We start from the raw sequence: 20,104 nt of genomic DNA, 5'->3' as shown, positions 1-20,104 counted from the left end.
GTGTTTTTTCTCTGGCTCGTCATGGTATTTTTGCATGATGGTCCAGACAATGGTGCAGTGAGTACCTCATGTATCAGTGCTGAGTTATTCTTGTGAGGATAAGAGCCTGGCAGCCAGTGATGATTTATCTGGGACCATTTTACACCATAGCAGCTATGTGATGCATACATAGAGACTTTGTCCTCAGCTTTGCTGGTTTTGAAGGTAATAAAATCTGCTGTGAAATGACAAATCTTTTATTGCCTCTACCACAGCTCCCTGCTTCCATCCCCCAGTCTGCAAATGAACATAACAGTTATTTTGCTCCCTGTCAAGGGGAGGGTAATACTGAAACTGTATAAATTATGCAGAGAGCAGATGTTTATCGGTTCCTGGTTTTTAGGCTGTTACACTAATCAAGCTGCTGTGCTCTCATCAGGGTGTGGATGAGAAAAAAAAGGTTCGTGTGACTGGCAGTAGGGTTGTGGTTAGTGGAGGTGCTGTTGCAGAAACTTGGGAGCCTGGAGAGAGGGAGGGACAGAACACTGACTAGAAGGAGCTAAAGGTTGAAACTAATTGGGAAGTCTTAAGAAATGTATATAGGGAAAATGAAGGGAGAAAACAGCTCCAGAGAAGGAAACAAGGGGAGCAAACAAGAGATGAGTGGGAAGACACAGTGAAAGCAGTAGGGAAGAATTTAAAAAAAAGAAGAAAAAATTTTTCCTGTCCTCTATGAACTAATGTTACATAAGACTCATCAAATCATAAATGGCAAAATAAACAATTTTAAAAGTGCAGCATCTGAAGTAGAGATGACAGTGCAATAACAAACATAAACTGGAAATACAGTTGGGTATACTGTAAAATGATCTTGTACAAACACAAATTGTTATGGGGAGGAAGGGATTTTCTTTCCAGAGTTGATTGTCACCTGGGAAGAAATATGGTAAGTTATACTAAAGGGGAGAGATTTAAAAAAAACCACTTTGAATAAACTATTGCTTAATATTACTAGGAATGCTGTAAAAGTATTGGGGTTTTTTTTCTGCTTAACATTGCCAGTTTTACACTAAATTAAAGGCGGCACTTCTGGTTTGAGCATGATTGAGAGGCTAACATATCTATGGATGTTTTGCTGGTATTGAAGCTTGGATCTTCTAACAAGCTGTATTCTTTTGTCTTGACAGGTAAAGAGCTTATTGAGAATGAGGTGAAGGAACACACTGTTCAGGAAACAAGATCAAGCCAATCGAGTGTCAGATACAAGCGTGGTGTGCTGGGCCGGAGCACCCAGCATCATATGGTGGATCAACATCCTCATCTAATACAGAGGATGGAGTCTGGCTATGAAAGCAGTGAACGCAACAGCAACAGCCCGGTCAGCCTGGACATGCCCTTGTCTGAAAGCTCAAGCACCCACAGGTAGATTTTGACAAACTTCAGTTTTGGAGTGAAGTCTTGATTTCTTTTTTGTACTTACATAATGGTGTAGATGTTTTTTTTGTTTTGTTTTTTTAAATGCGAAATGGTGCTCCTAGCTTGTAATACAGGTTTACTGGCACAGGGGAGAAATAGAAGGGGAATAGGAACCTTGATTTTGATGCCTTTTCTTGTCAGTATACTGGTAGCTCACTGCTAGCAAGAAGGAAAAGAAATGGGGTTCAGTTGAATGAGAAATGTTGACTGAAGTGATGCATCTGAAATAGTTGTACCCTTAGTCTACGATTTAAAAATTCAACTGAAATATCAAACTTTGTGCTTGTCCTTTGAACAGCTCACAGACCTTTTTGTTTCAGTTAAAACATTGCTTGATAGAAGTCCGGTACAAAATGAGAAATCAATAGTCTTGTATAGAAATCTTTGTAATTTTCAGTGGGAGTTCATTGAAGTCTTGCATGATACTTGCAATATTTATGCACAAAAGTAAATAGGCAGCACAATACGTTTCTCTCATTGGCTTAGGAAGATTCAGGCAATCACAAACTGTTTATGGCCCCAATAATAGATTTTTCACCTGTAAGATTCTGTTGAGAACAGCTATCAGACCATGGTTTTAATATACATGGCATACTCTTATGAAGGAGATTAGAATTATTGTCCTCCCCCTTGTTAACTTTCTCTTCCCCTGTTTCTCACAATATTTTCTTATGGTAGACTCTTTTTTTAAATTAAATTAAAATGCAAGTAAAAATTTATGTGATGATGATAAAAAAAAAAAGGTAGGTATAATTTATCCTGGAGAGGCTGATAAAATGGTAAACAGTAATTATTCTCTTCTTGGAGGGATGGTCATATGAAGCGAGCAGGTGGATTGGTTCCTGCCTGGCGTAACATCCCAAAGTCTCACAGCAGCAGCATCTTGGAAGTGGAGTCCATGTCATCAGCTGGGAGCTGGGCAAACAGCCCACATGCTGCTGGAAATGGTAAGATACATTCCTTCTGTAGCAGTGGGTTTGCAAGGTAAATGGTATTGGAGTTGTTCTTTACTTTCTGGATGTTCATCTTCACAGTGAAATTCTGAGGAAAGGGAAAAGAAACATTCAGGAACATAGCACATTTTTACAAGACATAACTTACAACTGGGATCTCAAACTCGTTTTCACCGGGGGCCTCGTCAGCCTCGCAGTCACCTTCAAAGGGCCAAATGTAATTTTAGGACTGTAGGAGTACGTAGGACTACGTAGGAGTAGTTAGATTTATACAGTCCTAAAATTACATTTGGCCCTTTGAAGGCAACTGCGAGGCTGACGAGGCCCCCGGTGAAAACAAGTTTGACACTCCTGACTTACAAGATTTACCAAAGGGATTTGCAAAAAACTGTGATGAATATTCCTTTGATAATGTTGCTCTGGCATCCTTTTTGAGTATTGACTTCACTGATCCAGTAAAGCTATTTTTAATATTCTTTCCTATAACTCAGTATTCTGCCATCAGTGGAAAATACTTTCCTGAGCATAACTCATAATAACTTAGTAGGATCGACACGTCCTGAAAAGAAGCTCATAATGCTATACAAAGTTCAGAATTCTCAGAAATGAGAATGGATATTTAGAACATGTTTGGGCTTAGGTTGAGCTTTTTGGCAGATACGCATTCTGATTATTATCATTCTGAGCAAATACTTTATTACAGAAAATGTCTGGGAAAGGGAGGAGAGGAGACGCTTTTTGAACACAGATCATAGTTAAAGTGAGAATGACAACTGACTGATTTCTCCTGTGTTGACTAGGATATTAATATGCTTTTTTTTCCTTCCATTTTCATTTGCTTATGCAGTTAGAGCAAAAGCATCTCAGTTGGAATCCATTTTACTTACTAAAGCTATTGATCTGGCTAATTTGACACAGCATTATTTACAAGTTATAAGCACAGTAAGAAGCTGCAAGATTTCAGCATCAGCTTAGGGTTTTCTCTTCCAGTGATTCTCTCTGTTCCTTTTGCTGTTTCTTGGTTCAGTGAATCCAGGAATGGGCTGTGCTGCAGGGGAGCTTGAAGCAAGACTGCAGTATTTCTGCCAGTCACTGACACAGAGAAGAGAATTTGAAACCAAATGGCTTAGGCAGGATTCTAAAATCAAAATTTAACAAAACAGGATTTGTGATCTGAAATTCTATGGTCTTTGCTTGATTAGTCTGTTATTTTCTAATGTTAATTGTATTCTCCATTAATATTTCTTTGTTTTTTAAGGGATACTTTAAGAGATCTTATTGTATTTAAAAAAAAAAAGTGAGCATTTGGTTTTGTGTTGTCGTTTGCTTGGCTGTTTTTTGCAAGGTGGAGAGATCTTTGTCCCTTTAAAGAGTGAACTGGATGAGTTGCAAGAGGAGGTGGCAAGGAGAGCGCGTGAACAAGAACTACGCAGAAAAAGAGAAAAGGAAATGGAGGCAGCAATGGGCTTTAATCCTCGTCCCAGCAGGTTCATGGATCTAGATGAACTTCAGAATCAGGGTAACTTTTTGAATGCAGTATGTTTTGCAAAATTGTAGTGCTGAAGTTCTTTGAACCTTCAAACTTGATTTCCTGTTCTAAGTCTGTTTCTCTCTTCCCCCTCCATTGCAATTTTATACCTTCAGTTAGTGAAAGACCATCAATTTCAAACCTGTAGGATACAAAAAACCTGTTTGGTATTTTGAACAAATTCCTTCTTAAATGAGACAATGAAATAATGCAGAGGATTATTTTAATATATTTGCACCTTTCTGGTTTTATGTGGTGATATGCACAGTCACTATTAATAGTATTGATGTGTAGGTTTAGCTATAAGGCTTCAACCAACATCTTGAAATGAGCAGGGCTGGTTGTGCCTTTCAGGCGTCTCAGCTCCACCTGCAGCGTAGCTTGTCCATTGTGGCCACTGTTTTGCTTCTGGTAGCATCACTGCCCTAAGCAATTCTGCTTGTTCCTGCCTTTGGACTGGCCACTCTTTCTCCCTGCCCAGCTGTGCAGCCACAAAGCAGGGCTGCGAATGAGTAGTGTGGCAGGCTCGAGCTGGATCTAACGTTGAAAATCAGAGCTGGATTCAGCTTACATGTCTTTTCTAAGGAAAAAGATTTGGAAAAAAAAAATTTATAAGCCAAATACTAGGTTTGATTGTCTTTTCCATGACTCCTCATGTTTCTGGCAGGGCATGACAGCCGAAAAGGTTTAAGTGGAAGGACGGGGCTGCAGCAGAGGGAGCTCGGTGACAGGATTCACATGTAGTGCCTTTGTTTTAGCCTTCAATCTCCATCGCCAGTGAGGGCAGTCAGAGGGAAGATGGAATGAAGTGCACTGACCCAGTTGAGAGCAAAGCCTGAAGCCGGTGGAGCATTTAACTGGGCGGGTCGGCAGAGCCAAGGAAGGTGTAGTGAGCACCTGTGCTCTGATCCCACAAATGCGGGACTGGGGTAGGCCCCCTGTGGCCTTCTGCGTTGCTGGGCCTCCCATCCTGCTCGCTCAGCCCTGCTGTGGATGGGAGCTGAGGTGCTGGTTTGGTGCTCCAGGCCGGGGGCAGGAGGGGGGGCAGTGCCAGCTCTGGGCACGGCCACTGCTCTGCAGCCCTGCCAGCTGCTCTGCCGCCAGAATGTCCCTGTGCTGAAAAATATCATCTCTGTGAGAATGTCAGACTGTGGGAATGTTTTTATAATTTTTGCTGACCATCAGTGAGCCATTTAGTTATCCTTTACGGTCCTGCCGTGGCCTGCCAGTAACCAGGTGAAAAATTCCGATGTACCAGGGTAGATGGATATCTGTTTATTAGTGTTTGCTTTTGTAGCATAAATGCTTATGATGTAGAAGTTGAAGAGTAAACCTGTGTCACTGAGCATAAGGATGTTGTCTTCTCTGCTTCTCCTGCCCCAAAGAAAACAGAATATTCTCCAATATGTTACTCCTCTTTGATCTCTTGTTGTATTAGTTGGTAGAAGCAAAAATTGCTTAGCTTTTCCTTGTTAAAAAGAAAGTAAACTAGATTAATGCCTAATCAAAACAGGCTTCAGTAGAAAGTTTGAGGAGTTTAGAGATGTGGGAAAGTTTTTGTTTATTCCATTCAAGCTTTTTCCCACCCCAGTCAGAGATGCAATAGCCTAACATTCACAGACTGCTTGGCTGCCTGGAAGGCTTCCTTGTATGCAGAACTCCAGAACGCTTGTGACTCATTTTCCCTCAAGTAAACTGCTAAATTAATGCAAAGAAAGCTAACTTTAGTATACTGGCCTTGATTACAAGCCTCAGTAGCCTTGATTTTGAAACTGAATGTGCTGCTTGATTAACCTGCTGCTCTAACAACTTTCACTTCTCTCCACAGTACTTCACTTTCATGTCAGTTCTTTGGGGTTTATGATGTAAGAGAGTTTGTGTTTGCATCTGTGCATGACTGTGTTGGGGAGCAGGCCAGGCCATAGCAAATGTTTCTTAAATTGAGAACACATTATTTGTTGTTGTCTGATAAAGATTATCATGCTCTTTACCACAATGACAGAGACATTTCATTTCAAAAAGCCCCACCCCTCAACAAAACAAAAAGTCAAGTTTTATTTTCTGTTTTCCCCTCCCTCATTCAAATGTGTACATTTTAGTGCATAACTTGCGTAATACCTAACAGGTGACACCAGGTTGCTTGAGCATTTCCTCCTCTCAGAACTGGATGTTCTGATGCCAGGACACAGTTTCATCTTTCTCTTTTGTGTCCAAGGATGATTTATCCTTCTCTTGTCCAACATTGTTGTCTAAATTGTTGCAAAAAAGAATTCTTGACAATTGTCTCTTTCTTCTCTGCTTCTTACACCTGCATTTTTCCCCCTAGAAGACTGTTGAATTTTCATATTCCATGTCTCTTTCAGCAGTTGAGTGTATGCACTGAACACATTTGTGGAAATATTTTGTGCAGGGATTTACACTTGCACTGAAGTCTGAGTTTTGTTCCCCAGATGTCTTAGCTGTTTCAGTTTGTTTCCATTTTGTATGGAAGTAATTTGACATCTGAAGAAGAGACACATGATTTTTGGCAGGGGACTTAAGATGAAGTACAAGGAAAGCTCTGACCTGCTGTATTTATTTTACTGATATATTGTGGTTTGGATTTAACTCTAAACTTAGATTAATTCCTACTTGGCAGAAGTAATCCGAATTTTGTTATATGTCTGTACCATCTTTTGTACTGATTTAGGCTGTTGAAAATAATATAACCTAGTACAGTTCTCTCAAGTAAACAAAATTTGAGGGAACACATGGTTTTACTGTACAGATGTCAAGAATATTGAGATACTAAAGTTGTACTTCTGCTTAGGGAAGGTTAGGTGGTGCGGTCTGGGATATGTACAGCCTCTGCGAGACTCCATGTGTGGAAGAATTTGGCAGTCACGAATGGGACGAGGGTAAATGAGGGTTCTGCAATGAATGAAACCAAAATGAAGGGTGCTGCCCATTGCAGGGAGGAGTGATGGCTTTGAGAAGTCGATGCAGGAGGCAGACTCAATCTTTGAAGAGTCGCTGAATCAGGAGCAGAAGGGGGATTGTGCTGCAGCTTTGGCTCTCTGTAATGAAGCTATATGTAAGTAACTCTAACCGCCTGAGCTATTGCGCTTTTGACAGTTTACTAATATCGTAGAAAAAAATCTGAAACATTGAGTCATGTTAAATGGTCAGGTAGTAATATGGGGATCCAGCTGGTCTTTAGGAATATGCAGGGAGACAGAATCTTTCCTTTTTTCAAGCATTCCCTTTTGCAGATTTTAGTCCTATTCCTCTTCATCTCTGTTTTTTTCATGTTTGCATCCATTTTTGTTGTTCTCTCCAGTGCTATGGCAGTAACAGCACGGGGGTGCTGGTGTGCCCTTTTTGGTGCTAAATGGTGCATTTCAGCAAGCACCCGTAGGTAACTCCCTCTGCCACTCAGTCCTCAACAGTTTTTCCTAGTCTTCAGGCCAAATTACAAAGGACATTAAGCTCCCCTGTTCCTCATGGAGGGTGTAGAATAGGAAGAAAACAGTAGCCCACTCGAGTCCTCTGGATTAACAGAAATGAGCTGTGCTGTACCTGACTTTCATGAAGAAAAAAGCATTAGAACACTAAAGTGCTTAAATGCATTGTGACCTTTGAGAATGTGCTATATGATTTCATTTTATTTTCGGTCTTTTTCCATTATGACTGGCTGGCTGTCTCACCCCATGCTCCTCTCTGTCTGTATAGAATGGCTGCAGACAGACTGGGTAGCTCCGTGCATTTGCATTTAGAAATTGGCTGTTATGGACTGCAGAAGAAGGGGCGCAGCAAACAGCTGCTGTGATAGCTCTATCAGCTTCCATTCCAGCAAGGAATATGTTGAATCTCAAATCCCAGCTGGGTATTCCTGCACATAAAGGGAGTCCCAGGTATGGAGGATGAAGGAGGGTAGATGACCGAATGAAGCGCCAATTTGGTAGAGTTGGAAAGAGCCTGTGTGAAGGAGATGAGAAGTTGGGCTAAAACATGGATAACTTTTTTTTTTTTACTTTATTTTGGTTTAGTTTCGATTAATGTGTTTGAACACCTGGCTAAGCTGAATGTGCATTAATGGAAACAACAGCATCCTTGTGAACTCTTTTGTGGCAGTACTTGCATGGTCCATGTTTTATGTTCTTGCTGCATCTTTTTTCTTTTTTCTTTTTCAATTTTATTCCTTTTTTCTGTTTGTTTTCTGCTATGTTTTCTTTTGCATTTTAGCTAAACTAAGACTTGCCATGCATGATGCCAGCGCTAGCACTCACAGCAGAGCCCTAGTCGATAAGAAGCTGCAAATCAGTATCCGAAAAGCCCGGAGCCTCCAGGATCGCATGCAGCACCAACAGCCATCGCAGCCGCCGCCGCCAACCTGCCACCCACCACAGGGCGGCACCATGGCCCAGTCTACAAGGTAGTCCAAGTATATTGCCTAGACCCAGCTCTGAGCTGCATCTGTGAGCTGTACAGTCCGGAAAGAAATAGCAAACTATATATATTCCACTGGACAGTCCAAATCCTACAGTGTTACTCCCTATTCCTTTCTTCTTTAGGCTAAATCCTGTTATGAGATGGTCAACTACCCCCATTTTTTTTCTTCCCCCAGTCCTTACAGCTGAGTTCAATGTGCATGTGTTCAAAATGTGGTCTGTGACAAAGAATTGTAGCAGTCAATGCTTGACAGCATCGATATTTTATGCACCAAGGGGAAGAATATGATAGACAATAACCTGGCTAAAAAGGGCAGGGGGGTGGTGTTGAATAAAATGTGCAACTGTTAAAAATCAAGAGCAGTTTCAGGACTCAATAAAAGAGAGTACTACAGTAAAAATCTTGTTATAATTGCTTTTATATTGGGAACAGCAACCAGCTTGTTTTAGAGCTCTGTAGCTAGAAAAGTGTCAGGTTCACTGATCTTTTCTTTCTAGTCCACTTCTCTAGTGGTGCACTGGTACAACTCTTGGATCCAGATCCTGTCACCTTGACTATTCTCCCTGATGCTGTATCATTCTTCATTTCCTTTCTGTGCTTCCCAGCATCCTGTAGCCTGGCTTAGCAGCCTCTTCAGCGTCTCTTCATGATTCTTTCTTCCATACTGACTTTGACTGTAGCATAATTAACTCTGCTGTAACCGATCCTTTCTTCCTACCCTCTTCAGCATGCAGCTTAATCCTTTCTTCCCATGCCATTCCCTCCTAGCACTAGACCATCCCTATCCAGTTTCTAGGCTGTTTCTTGAACTGTTACTTCCCTCTCACCTTTCTTACATGTTGTATTATCAAAAGCTTAGATGAAATATCAGATGAGAATCCTTTTCCTTTTCTTAAAATGCCACATCCAGCTGTATACTAAAACTCAGTTAATTTGCACAGGCTATAGTTCATAATGTTCTTTTCTTTTGCTGCAGTAGCTGAATTATATGTAATAAGAGCTGATCTTTTTGTCAATCAGGGGTCCATTATATCCTCTTTTACAGGAGAAGTGTAGAGCCCCAATTATGCATTTTGGCAGATTCTAAGAAAATGAAAGAGAAGATCTCTCTAAACTGATTTTGTTTAATGCTGGACTTGCTCACTGCTGCTCTTTGAAAAGAACATTACTTTTGCAAAAAGTTATATCCAACCAAATGTTAATATTACAGCAAATGAAAAAAAATATTTATAACCAGAGTTCCATACTCTTGCTTTGATACAAATAATGTTGTAGACAGTGCAAAAGTTCGCAATTGCTCACAGACAAGGTCATTCTGCTACACGTACCCACTAGGTCTTCATGATAACTTTCATTCTATGCATCTCAAAGAGGACACAGAGCAATGATGTTATAGTTTCTTTAAGTTCTCTGTTGGACCTGTTTGTGGCCTGTAATTTTCTCACAGGCACGTGGACTTACTACTGGTTTTCCTGTCTGCCCATTAAAATGCTAAATAAATGCAGAAGAATACCAAGGACATGTACGACCCACAGATATAATTGTCTTGCGTGGGTGCATAAAAGAATACAAATTATTTTTAAAAGTATACTTAGGATACAAATTATTTACAAAATGATAGTTATATATTTAGCTTGAACTTTATTTAATGTGTTAGATAAATATCTCAAACATCAGAATCGAAAGGAGATATAAAAGAAATTTCAACCTGTTCCTTCCATTTGTCAAGTCATTCTTCATGAAGCTGCCTGGAGAGAGGTGACCTTATGGAAATATTGTCAGTTGACATTCAGATCATGAACATGTCCAAAGCATTTTGAAAAATATCTGAGATGTTCATGTTGGAAACAGTTGTTTTATATAAATGCTATTTTTACTATTCTTATAGTTATCCCTACACACACTCTGTCTGCTGGCTAAAGTGCCTAGGGTGCTGTACAAGAATACTTTGAGCCTAACTGTAACAAAATGCTCTTAAAAGTGTGAAATGGATTCAGTAGATCAGTTATAGTAGGAAATCAGGGTTAGAAGCAAAGGATTAACATGTATCTGCTGAATTAATGTAAAGTCTTCAACAGAATACAGTTAGCAAAGAAATTGTGTTGAGGTATATGTCACCTAGTGCAAATTCTGCACCCTAAGGATAAACGTAAGCAATGACTACTGCTAATCATTTACCCTTCTGTGTGTTTTAGTGAACAGACTGGCCCGCTCCAAGTACTGCTGAGCCAGGAGTTACCACTGGAACCCAACAAAGAAGTGGAATTTGGGTCCAGTTCTTTCTTCCACCCACCTGCTTCCTGCCATGAATTGCACTCATCATTATATCCAGAGTCTTCCTCCTTGCCCCCTTCTGAAAGCAATCCATCCAACAGGATCTCTCCAAACTTCCAGTCTGCTTCTGCTGATTTTCATGACCAAGTTCCCTCTTTTCCCTATAGGCCAGGGTTGGCAGAGAGGTCTGCAAGAACTGAGAACGATGCCCACCACAGTGTGGAATTTGCTGACACCACAGCCACAGGGCCAAAAGACTATAGGGAACGCTGCAGTAGCAGCAAGTTAGAAGAGGTTCATAACATAATGCCCATTCTCACACCTCAGTACAAATCCAAGGCTAACACAGTAAACTCTGGGTCTTTGCCCACACTGTTTCCTTGTCCACATCCACCACAAGCAGCATCTCCTGAAAAGGACAGCCAGCACAGTCCTTGTTCCAAACTTGCAAGCTCTCCAGTGCGGCCCAGCATTGATCATTTAGGGGACTATCATGCAATGACCCCTGCAACTTCATCCCCTACACGGCAGTGCTCCTTGGATCCCTTGCAGAAAACAAATAAGTACTCCAGAGCAAACAACCATGAGATTCTATTACCCTCACAGGATGAATATGGCACAGCAGAAGGTTGCAAATCTGAGGCGTTTAGTACAAAGGGACATGTTCGCTCCTTGGCAGAGCAGTTTCAGAAAATGCATGCAGTCTCCCAGAGAAAAGGTACTCATGAAAAAGGCTGGATTGCTGCAGTGTGTCAGGATGAGAAGTCTCCAAAGTTAACACAAAAATCTTTCATCAACTCTTCATCCTCTGGTTACAGACAGCTAATCCATCAAAACCAAGAGAACAAAATCCAATCTTCTGAAAAATCACACTCAACTGTGGATATTAGGGACGGGGTAGTTTCTTTGGAGAGTTTTAGTGCCCAGCGTGTTGCTTCTAAGAGTATTTGTTCTCCCAGTGAAGAGCTGTGTAGAAGAGGTGGACAGAATATAGCAGACCCTGCACCATTCCTGGAAAGGCACTGTCGTGACGGTGGAATGAAACAGGTGGATGATGGAGCTACTAGTAGCATGGTTGCCTCTATGCCTGTGGACTGTTGGGTGGATAATGTTACTAGGTATTACAGTTCTCAGAAGGCTAATAAGAATACTGAATGGCTTCCTGTACCTGGGAGGAGTCCACCTCTTTCTGATCAGAGAGCAGTTGGAGATGACTTGAGCAGGATCCCAGTACATCTGCATCCGCAGTGGAATCAAGACACAGAACAGGAGCTCTCAGAACTGGAATCCCTCTATCAGACTAGTCTGCAGGCATCTCAGGCCACTAGGTCTTTCTTGGGAAGACAGGACAGTGCTAGGTATCCATTTGACCAATCAGGTAAGAATGATGCAGCTGTTTTCCTTGGTTGACCTGCCTATGTACTCCAGTATAGGTGGAGGTGTGTTTTCCAGTCAATTTAGTTAAATGGCCATGAATTTGTGCACAGATGCAGAAAGATTCCGGTTGCAGACTCTGAAAACATTCTAACCACATAGGTAGAGAAGCAGCGTGACAGCACTGCCTGGGGAGGCTGCAGAGTAGCTGTTGGTCTTGGCAAACAGAGAGCAACATCTGTTAAGAGTGACATAGAAATAATTGATCCTGTTTTCAAGTAGGGACCTAGCTGCTTAGGTCAGGCTGCCCAATTTTGCTGTTTAGAAGTCCTGCATCACCTCTGGAACTTATTAAACTGTTTATATGCTCGAAGTTTATGTTCTCTAAATTTGTGAATTTTACCTGATTGTATTGTATTTGAGAATTTAGTGTGTACCTGGTTGAGGGGAATAACTTTTAAAAGTGTTTCCAGATCTATGAGAGCTGAACTTGTGTTTTGCTAAGGACTGCCTGCTTTAAGTTCTGGCAAATTACATATGAAAGCAGCACAGGGGGTACATGATCTGCACTAAGATCCTTGACACCTTGTGGATTGCAAATGAACAGATTCTGTTGCTCTTGGTGAGAACATCCAGCTGTTGGCGGAGACGTGCAATTAGAGTCTGATGACAGCAGTGTGGTTCCACTTAAACTGATCTAATCTCCTGCCTGAGATAGGGCAACACTGATTCTCTGCTTAGCAGAAGAGAAGGAAATTTCTTTACGATCTGTGTAAAAAGAGCTAAAAATTTTCTAGTCTATTACAAAGCAGCCTGAAACTTGATGGGTACCAAAGTGATATGTATATATGTGATATATATTGCAATACATACACAAACAGGTTTTCCCCTGCCCAGCATGCATGGAGGCAGAGCCTCCATTGTTCCTGACAAATCAAGCCGGGCTGTAACCAGAGTGAATACTGCAATAAACTCTTGAACAGGTTTTTATTCAACAGCTTGAGTTTTCTATGAAACCGTCTTGCCTTGCACTCCACTGGCAGACCAGATGACACATCCAAAGGTGGCTATTCCCCACTTGTTGTCCCTTGGTTTTCTTTCAGAGTTAGGCAAGATCTGACCTCACACCTTTGCAGATACTGTCTTGCATGGGCTTGAATCAGAAGGTCTTATGTGTTCGTACTTAGCTTACTGATTTTTTGAAGCTATTTCTGGAAATCTAACAGGATAAAGCTGGGTTGCTTTAGTGTTAGCTACAGCTTCAGAATTCTGTCATCGAGTGCCTTATTTCTTATGCTGACACTTCTCTTGCCTGTTTTCCTGCTACGTGTATGAGGGATATGAGGTATGAATATTCTTCTAAAGTGAAGTTTGTGTTTGAGATCTTCACTTCTGGTTTGCTGTGACTTTCAGATGTTTCTTCCGAAGTTCTACAAATTCTGTATAGAAAATAAGGGTTGAACCAGTGGTCGAAAATCACCTGAGTGGGACTAGGACAGCCCATTCTCACTTTTAACTTGGATTATGTATGCATTTTCAAATGCACTTTGAGCTTTCTGCCCCATATCAACTGGTTTTGTCAGACCTTTGCACTCAGAGTCATGGTGAAAATGCCTCTGTTCCATTACTGGAGCTTTACAACAGAGATTAAAGCAAAGACCTGATCCTCCGAATGCCACCTCAATGCAGAAAATATGTTGTTACCAGCACATCACCTTTCGTTCTTTATAGAGAGATTCTCTATGACTGTTTTCATTAGGCCATTGATCTGCCTGTGTATTCCATGAGAAATTTTAGAATTATAACTGTTTGGTGGGGATTGCACTGAAGTGAAGCAACTGTAGCAATCCTAGTTTAAAATTATACTTTTAGCTATTTAACTAGCACAGCAAATGGCTGACAAACTGTAGCGTTGGTGGGAAGAAGGTGAATGTGTGGGGAACTTGAACCTTGTTTATCCCAAGTAGCTTTAATAAATTGCTCCTGGTCGCTGATTTCCTGTCCCTTTAGGCACCCTAAGCTATCTCACCTCTGTATCAGACAAGTGCTGGTGTGCGATTAAACCATTTAACTCTTAAATGGTTCAGTTGACTGCTCCCCAGAAGCCTGCAAAAGGGCAAGTGAAGCAGGTGTGAGTGTGCTGAGACTCCTCCCTTGAAATGCCGCCAGAAGGTAGCTTATGTATTAATGCTCAAAGGATCTCTGACTTCTAGTTCTGTGTGTATAGTCTATCTGTCTTTGCTGGAGTCAGACCTAAGATAGTCAGAAATATGCAATAACATGCAATCAAGCTTTGAATTTAACCACACCATTTTCCTTCCCAGTCTCTGTGAACATGAATGCGAGGAAGCTGCCTGCTGCAGCTGGCATGGGGCTCTCGAAAACCCCAACAGCGGAGATCGAGCGCAGTCTGTGTGGATCCACTGTCTCTTCTGTCTCCAAGGTGACATGTTGTTACTTAAGATGTGCTAGAGAGGGAAGGGCTTCGCCTGTGCAACTGAAATAATTTACAGTGGGAGAAGTGGAATATATTATGAAAAAAGTACTGGGGTCATTGATACTAACGTTATAGAGAATTTTAAGTGCAGTCTATCTCAAGATTAATCAGCTTGTAGGAAATAATTATTTTGCAAATATAGTAGGCTCAGGCAGGATCTCTCAGCAAAGCGATTTTTTTTAATAATGATATTGCAACCCCAGGTGTTCTACCTAAAGGTAGGCACACCTAATAGGGCAAAAAGCCCCTGCTTATATCCCTCCAAAATCCCAGCTGCAATTTCCCTCCCCTGTTCCCCATTGGTTGGGTACTTCAGGGTTTACAGACTACCCCTGACGCCTGCCTCAGTTTACATACAATACCCTTCCCCTTATCAATCTATTTAAGATACGGATTCTTGGTACTTTGGCTACCCTTCCCCCTAAATTAACTTGTAAACCAGGTATCAGTATGCATACAGGTATCAGTATATATTCTGGGAAGAGACTGTTTTACATTAAGGATTCATAGTCCGATGTCTCTCGGTCCTTCCCCCCTGCTGGAGTCAGGCGCCAGGTCCTCAGTTATGTAAAAACAGCAGTTCTTCGTTAAACGTTCCTTACAAGCTAAACAATGAGTGACTGCTGCATGCAGTTGGCATGCAAATTATCTAAATTCTGACTTTGAGGAACATACCCCTGAAAACTTTAAGACGTAGTCTCTTTGGTCGTATCAACATGAACCACCTTGCGTCACAACTTATGATAACTGCTTCTTGATGTTATCACTTGCAGGGGCACAGGCGCTTTTTTCCCCCCTCCCCCCTTTTTTTTTTTTACTGTGTCACTAAATATTTTGAAAGGAGGGGATAATTTACTTTTGCTAAGGTTTGTAGTTGGTTGCCTCAGAGTGCGAGAAGAACATGAAAACATTCAGGTATTTTCAAGGGGAAATGAGATTTCCTATAATACTTCCATACTCATTAAAGGGAGCTTAAGTGGTCTTGCTTATATAGAACAGAGAAAAAGAAAGAAAGAATAAACATTTCCCTTGCTAACGTAAGATTAACTAGCATCCAGCACTCATCAAGTAACGCTAAGTATTTTTTGGTTATGAGAAGGCTGTAGTACTGTAGCATAGGATGGCTGTCAGCTGCAGCCATGATTATTTCTATGGGGACAGTGATGCCTGTAGCAGCAGTCAGTCCTTGAGTAGGTTCATCCCAGTGGAGACTTTTGTCCTGGCTTTAGGTGTTTATAAAAGAATGAATCTCACTTAGACAAATAAATCGGTGTACTTTTACTAAAGCAAGAAGGAGTATAAGGAAATAACATTTTTAATCACCAGATCCAAACAGAACCATTTGCTTTAAGTTTTAAATGTAATACCTTAATGAATGATTTCAAAAAATAAAAGGTCATGGAGTTTCATTGAAGTATAAGTAGTCTGTTAGATTGATATTGATCTCTTCCCTATAATTATTATACAGAATTGGTATTATGGAGAGCCTTTTCTGAAATGTGTGATATTGTCTCCAGGTCACATGTACCAGAGAACATAGCAGGGAGCCAGAAGAGGAGGAAATGTACAGTGCAGAGAATTTCCGTCGCATTGCTCGCAGTCTCAGTGGGACAGTCATCTCAAACAGAGAAGAGACCTTGGTCTCTTCTCACAGTTTTGTAAGTAGAGCGATGTGCAGCTTTCCAAAGAGCCATTGTCTGTGTGCAGGGTTGCTGTTTTCACTGTCTGCATTTAGCAGTTAACAAACAAGACACTGGACAACTGAATAACAAGCCATTATGAAAGCTTGTCTTTGTGAATTTTTGTTCTCTTTTTGGAAGAAGAATGAGCTTTTATTGAAGTAACAAAGCCATTCTTTTTCAGGAGTCATTGCAGAGTAGTACCTGCTGTAGCTGGTAAGCATGTGAGCTAATATTACTTGCCGGTATACAAAAATATCCAGTATAAATGGTTTTTTTTCAGTTGACTTAAGTATTTTCAAGAAAGCTTCTGTCACTGTGTAATGCAGGGCTCTCTGTTAACCCCCTCTCCTCCCCCCAGAGCCTCGCGATAGGAGGAAAAGAGAGACAGACTTGCAAGTTGGAAAAAAGCTTAAAATGTTTTACTAATGCTACTAATAAAATACAGAAAATAATACAAAATATACAAAACCAATCTTGAATTTCCCGGCACAGCTCAGCACTGGCTGCTCCGGCAGCTGCAGGGCAGGCACCCAGAGATCCTGGGCTGGGCTCTGCAGCAAACCGGAACTGGATTCAGGGGTGCAGGGTCTGTCACTAGGCCTGAGATCACAGGGACAACAGGCAGGGTCCTCCCCAGGTGCCAGCCATAGTCGAAGAAAGCGAGACCCTCATGATCTCCCACCTTTATATGATGAATGATGTGGATGGGATGGAATACTTAGTTGGTCAATTTTAGTCACCTGTTCTGTTCTCCCCTCCTTGCAAATACACATCTCTCACTTACGAGACATACATTTTATCAGTATTTTGCTTTCCATTGCTATGTTATCAGCTACTGTCTGCAAAAGCAAGCAGCCAAATTCAGAGAAGTGCAGTTACTTAGAAGAACTTAGCTGAAAGGAAAATTCACTAGAAGAGAAACTGGTCTTGTTTTTAACAAAATCAGGACAGCTTCTAATACACCTACGATTTTTAAGAAGACACCACTTGCCATGCTCCTTTGTGGATATATTCAGCAAGTAGCGTTTTTAGAGAGTAAAAGTAAGCATAAAGGGGAGACAGTTCAAGACTTGGTACATAAAATACAGCCAGTTACACACAAATAATAAATAAAAATAAAGATCTATTTTTATTTTTTTTCTCTTGTTATCTCTGTTAAGTAGTCTTAGGTGCAAGTTAAAATGGCCAGTGAGGAAAACAGAAACAGATTATTGTTGGTGTTTTGCAACATGGCCAATAGTAATGTGAAGGTTTGGCTTAGATTGAATTTTTTGTGAACTGTGCTTAATTTTGATTTGAAACCAGCTGCATAATAAGGGCCAAAGAGTGTCAGTTGCAAAATCAGTTATGTAGACTGGTTGGTCTGATTCTAACTTCCTGCTATGTACCATGAGCTAAGAATATGTCAACTTCTGAATGTTCACTCCTCGGTGTGCGTTAGTTGAGGGCTTTAACACATACCTGGAGGTACTGACAGAAGCAATTAAAAGCCGCTAGCTGTCCAACCCCACTCCGCTCTGCTGAAGGTTTTTATCCCTGCAATAGAAGCGGTTGGTAGGATGGCTGGCTGTCACCACTCGTCAAGTTAGTCACTGGGCTCAAATCTGTGATGGTTTGTTACTGTGCCGTTCAGCCATCCCTTCTTTTGGGGTAGGTACCTCCTGACAGAGGGAAGTGGTACAGCACTGGTAAACACTTCATCTGCAAAAGGTAAATCTGTTCTTTGTCTGGAATCAGAGCTTTCAGTAAAGCCTGCCAGAAAATAGAAAGGAAGGATCAGCAATACCGTTCTATATTCCGTGGCTTGTGTAGCGTTGTGGTTCCAATGCTGACTGGCCTGCCATGGTTCTGTGGGTTCAGTTTGTGAGCCAAACCTCCATGAGTGGTTACTGTTGGTTTTTGCTTTTTTCTCCTTGGTATATTTCCAGTCAAATGATCCTCCTATGTAGCCCTCCACTGCAGTAAGAACCTTACTGGATTGATGCAGTTTTTATTTGTATTTCTTTTTCACATACAGATGCATGTTTTTGTTCCAGTGACTCATCCCTTTCTGTGGAGCAACACCGTCTTTGCTTGATTCAACCCAACTCTGTGTTTACTCATCATTTTATGTTCTTTTCTTCTCCTTTCTCATTTTATAAAAGGAAGCACCAAATGCGAGGAAAATGCCACTGGACACCAGCCACCGTTCTTCCAGCTCCACTTCCCTTCCTTTCCCCCATGATCCTCCTGTGTTTCCCTTTGATCCCCAGCACAACCCAAACCAGGTGCAGCACCTACCCCATGATGTACTGATGCCCAGCATGGTGGGCAAGGCACGTAAACCGTCAGGTAATCACAGGACTTTTCGTCCTCCTTCATGATCAGAAATATTGCTGAAATACAACTCTTCAGATCTTGTATTTGATAATGATGTTTCACCATCTGGCTGAGTTCCTCCAGAAATCTGGAAGAACAAATCACCCTGTTTTTCTTCTTCTCTGCCCTTTTAAGTTGTTCCGTGAGTGTGTGCTAAGTGGACATAAAAAAGGGAAAAATCTTTATGGAAACAGTATGATGACTTTATATAAAATAATATTCACATTTTTGTGAGGTATTTTCTTTAGTGTAAAAGTAGCAGTAAGACCCACCACCTTGTTCTCATGTATGAGAGTAATTCCACAAGCTAGAAAATCACAGAAAATCACACGTGTAACTGTGCCAATAGGAATAAGTAATTCCTGCATGAGAATTATTTTCCCTGTGACAGCCATCAAAACCAGTTTGATCCACCAGCCTTGAAATATTTTGTTGGGCTCCTCCTTGGTGACACAAGGGCTATTAAAGAAATCTGAAGTTTGTGACAGCAGCTGTGGTAGGATAAGGAGGAAATGCAGTGAGGAAAGTGAATGCTAGAAAGGATACAGCTAGTTTTTATTCAGAATTGCATGTCAACCAGTAACTGGATGTACTAGTGATTTTGTTTTTCTTCTGACCCCTCTTGCCCATAGCTGAAATTTCCAAGAGAATGAAACAAAAAATACAGCTAAGCAAACCCTTCTTCTTTTTTTTTTTTTTTTTTTTTTTTTTTTTTCCCCCCAGGAGATCAGAAGAACATCATCCAGAAACTTTTGGTTGTGCCTGACAGGGGTGAAGCTTTCCAAGGTGAAGACTACCCAGGTGTGGCACTGAGCTATGGGAGTCTCCCTTGTGCACCCAAAGGCACCCTCTCCCAGGGGCAAAAGCCTCTTGTTAACCCACATTTAGGAGGTGGAGCATCAAGTGTGTCTGGCTGTTGGCTGAACACAAGCTACCCCACCAGGCAAACAGCCACATTACCAGATAAACTAACAACGCTCTGGGGGAAAAATGCTGGCCAGCAAGGCAAGAGTTTACAGGAAGGCTTCCTCCAGCAGCCTTCGCAACATCAAATGCATGAATCTTATGCCAGCAGTTGCAGGCTACCGGCCAGCGCAGGCTACAGCACTTTACGAATACCACGTGAGCCTTCTTGGGATCCCGGTGCCTCTCAAGGTTGTCCTGTGCCCCCTTCGTGTGTTAAGGCCCCGGGTCCAAGGAGAGTCGATATGCCCCCAGAAGAAGACTGGCGACAGAACAGCTACACCCCTCAGCCCAGCAGAAGGCGAATGCTGCCAGTGCGTGTGATGGATGGGACTTTTTCTTCTGCTTCGGAGGCACACAGAAATATGCTGGCTCGAGCAGCAGCAGCAGCTACTGGAACCATGCAAAATAGTGGCTGGTGAGATCCCATCCGCTCCATGTGCCCTAATAAACTGCTCTGTGAACAGACTGTAGCTGTTGCCAGAGCATAGACTACATGGAGACAGCAAACCCTTGCAATCAGTTATCTGTGCCAGTTTTGTCTTAAAATGTAGCTATACCATATGTGGAAACTAATTGCACTGTATTT

General features: G+C 41.6%; 1 protein-coding gene across 14 annotated transcripts in view; it reads left to right on the top strand.

Moving 5' to 3' along the window:
- The window catches only part of USP54 (ubiquitin specific peptidase 54), a 114,894-nt gene that overhangs the window by 85,211 nt on the left and 9,579 nt on the right, over positions 1-20,104 (top strand). For 12 of the 14 annotated variants that reach the window (XR_010606453.1, XR_010606451.1, XR_010606452.1 and 9 more), the window contains 10 exons: positions 1,167-1,401; positions 2,263-2,402; positions 3,754-3,927; positions 6,890-7,009; positions 8,161-8,350; positions 10,563-12,019; positions 14,340-14,458; positions 16,030-16,170; positions 18,339-18,525; positions 19,276-19,933. Coding sequence is in view for 8 of the 14 variants with exons in the window: in XM_065638702.1 (XP_065494774.1) it covers positions 1,167-1,401; positions 2,263-2,402; positions 3,754-3,927; positions 6,890-7,009; positions 8,161-8,350; positions 10,563-12,019; positions 14,340-14,458; positions 16,030-16,170; positions 18,339-18,525; positions 19,276-19,933 (3,421 nt within the window). In the remaining 6 variants the exon portion in view is untranslated. The remainder of the gene's footprint in view (positions 1-1,166; positions 1,402-2,262; positions 2,403-3,753; positions 3,928-6,889; positions 7,010-8,160; positions 8,351-10,562; positions 12,020-14,339; positions 14,459-16,029; positions 16,171-18,338; positions 18,526-19,275; positions 19,934-20,104) is intronic. The other 2 variants (XM_065638703.1, XM_065638706.1) reach the window with 2 other exon arrangements.

This window comes from Caloenas nicobarica, chromosome 7 (genome assembly GCF_036013445.1).
Source record: "Caloenas nicobarica isolate bCalNic1 chromosome 7, bCalNic1.hap1, whole genome shotgun sequence".
Taxonomy (NCBI): Eukaryota; Metazoa; Chordata; class Aves; order Columbiformes; family Columbidae; genus Caloenas; species Caloenas nicobarica.
The sequence above is the reverse complement of the archived record's forward strand: the minus strand, read 5'-3'. Positions and strand labels throughout refer to the sequence as shown.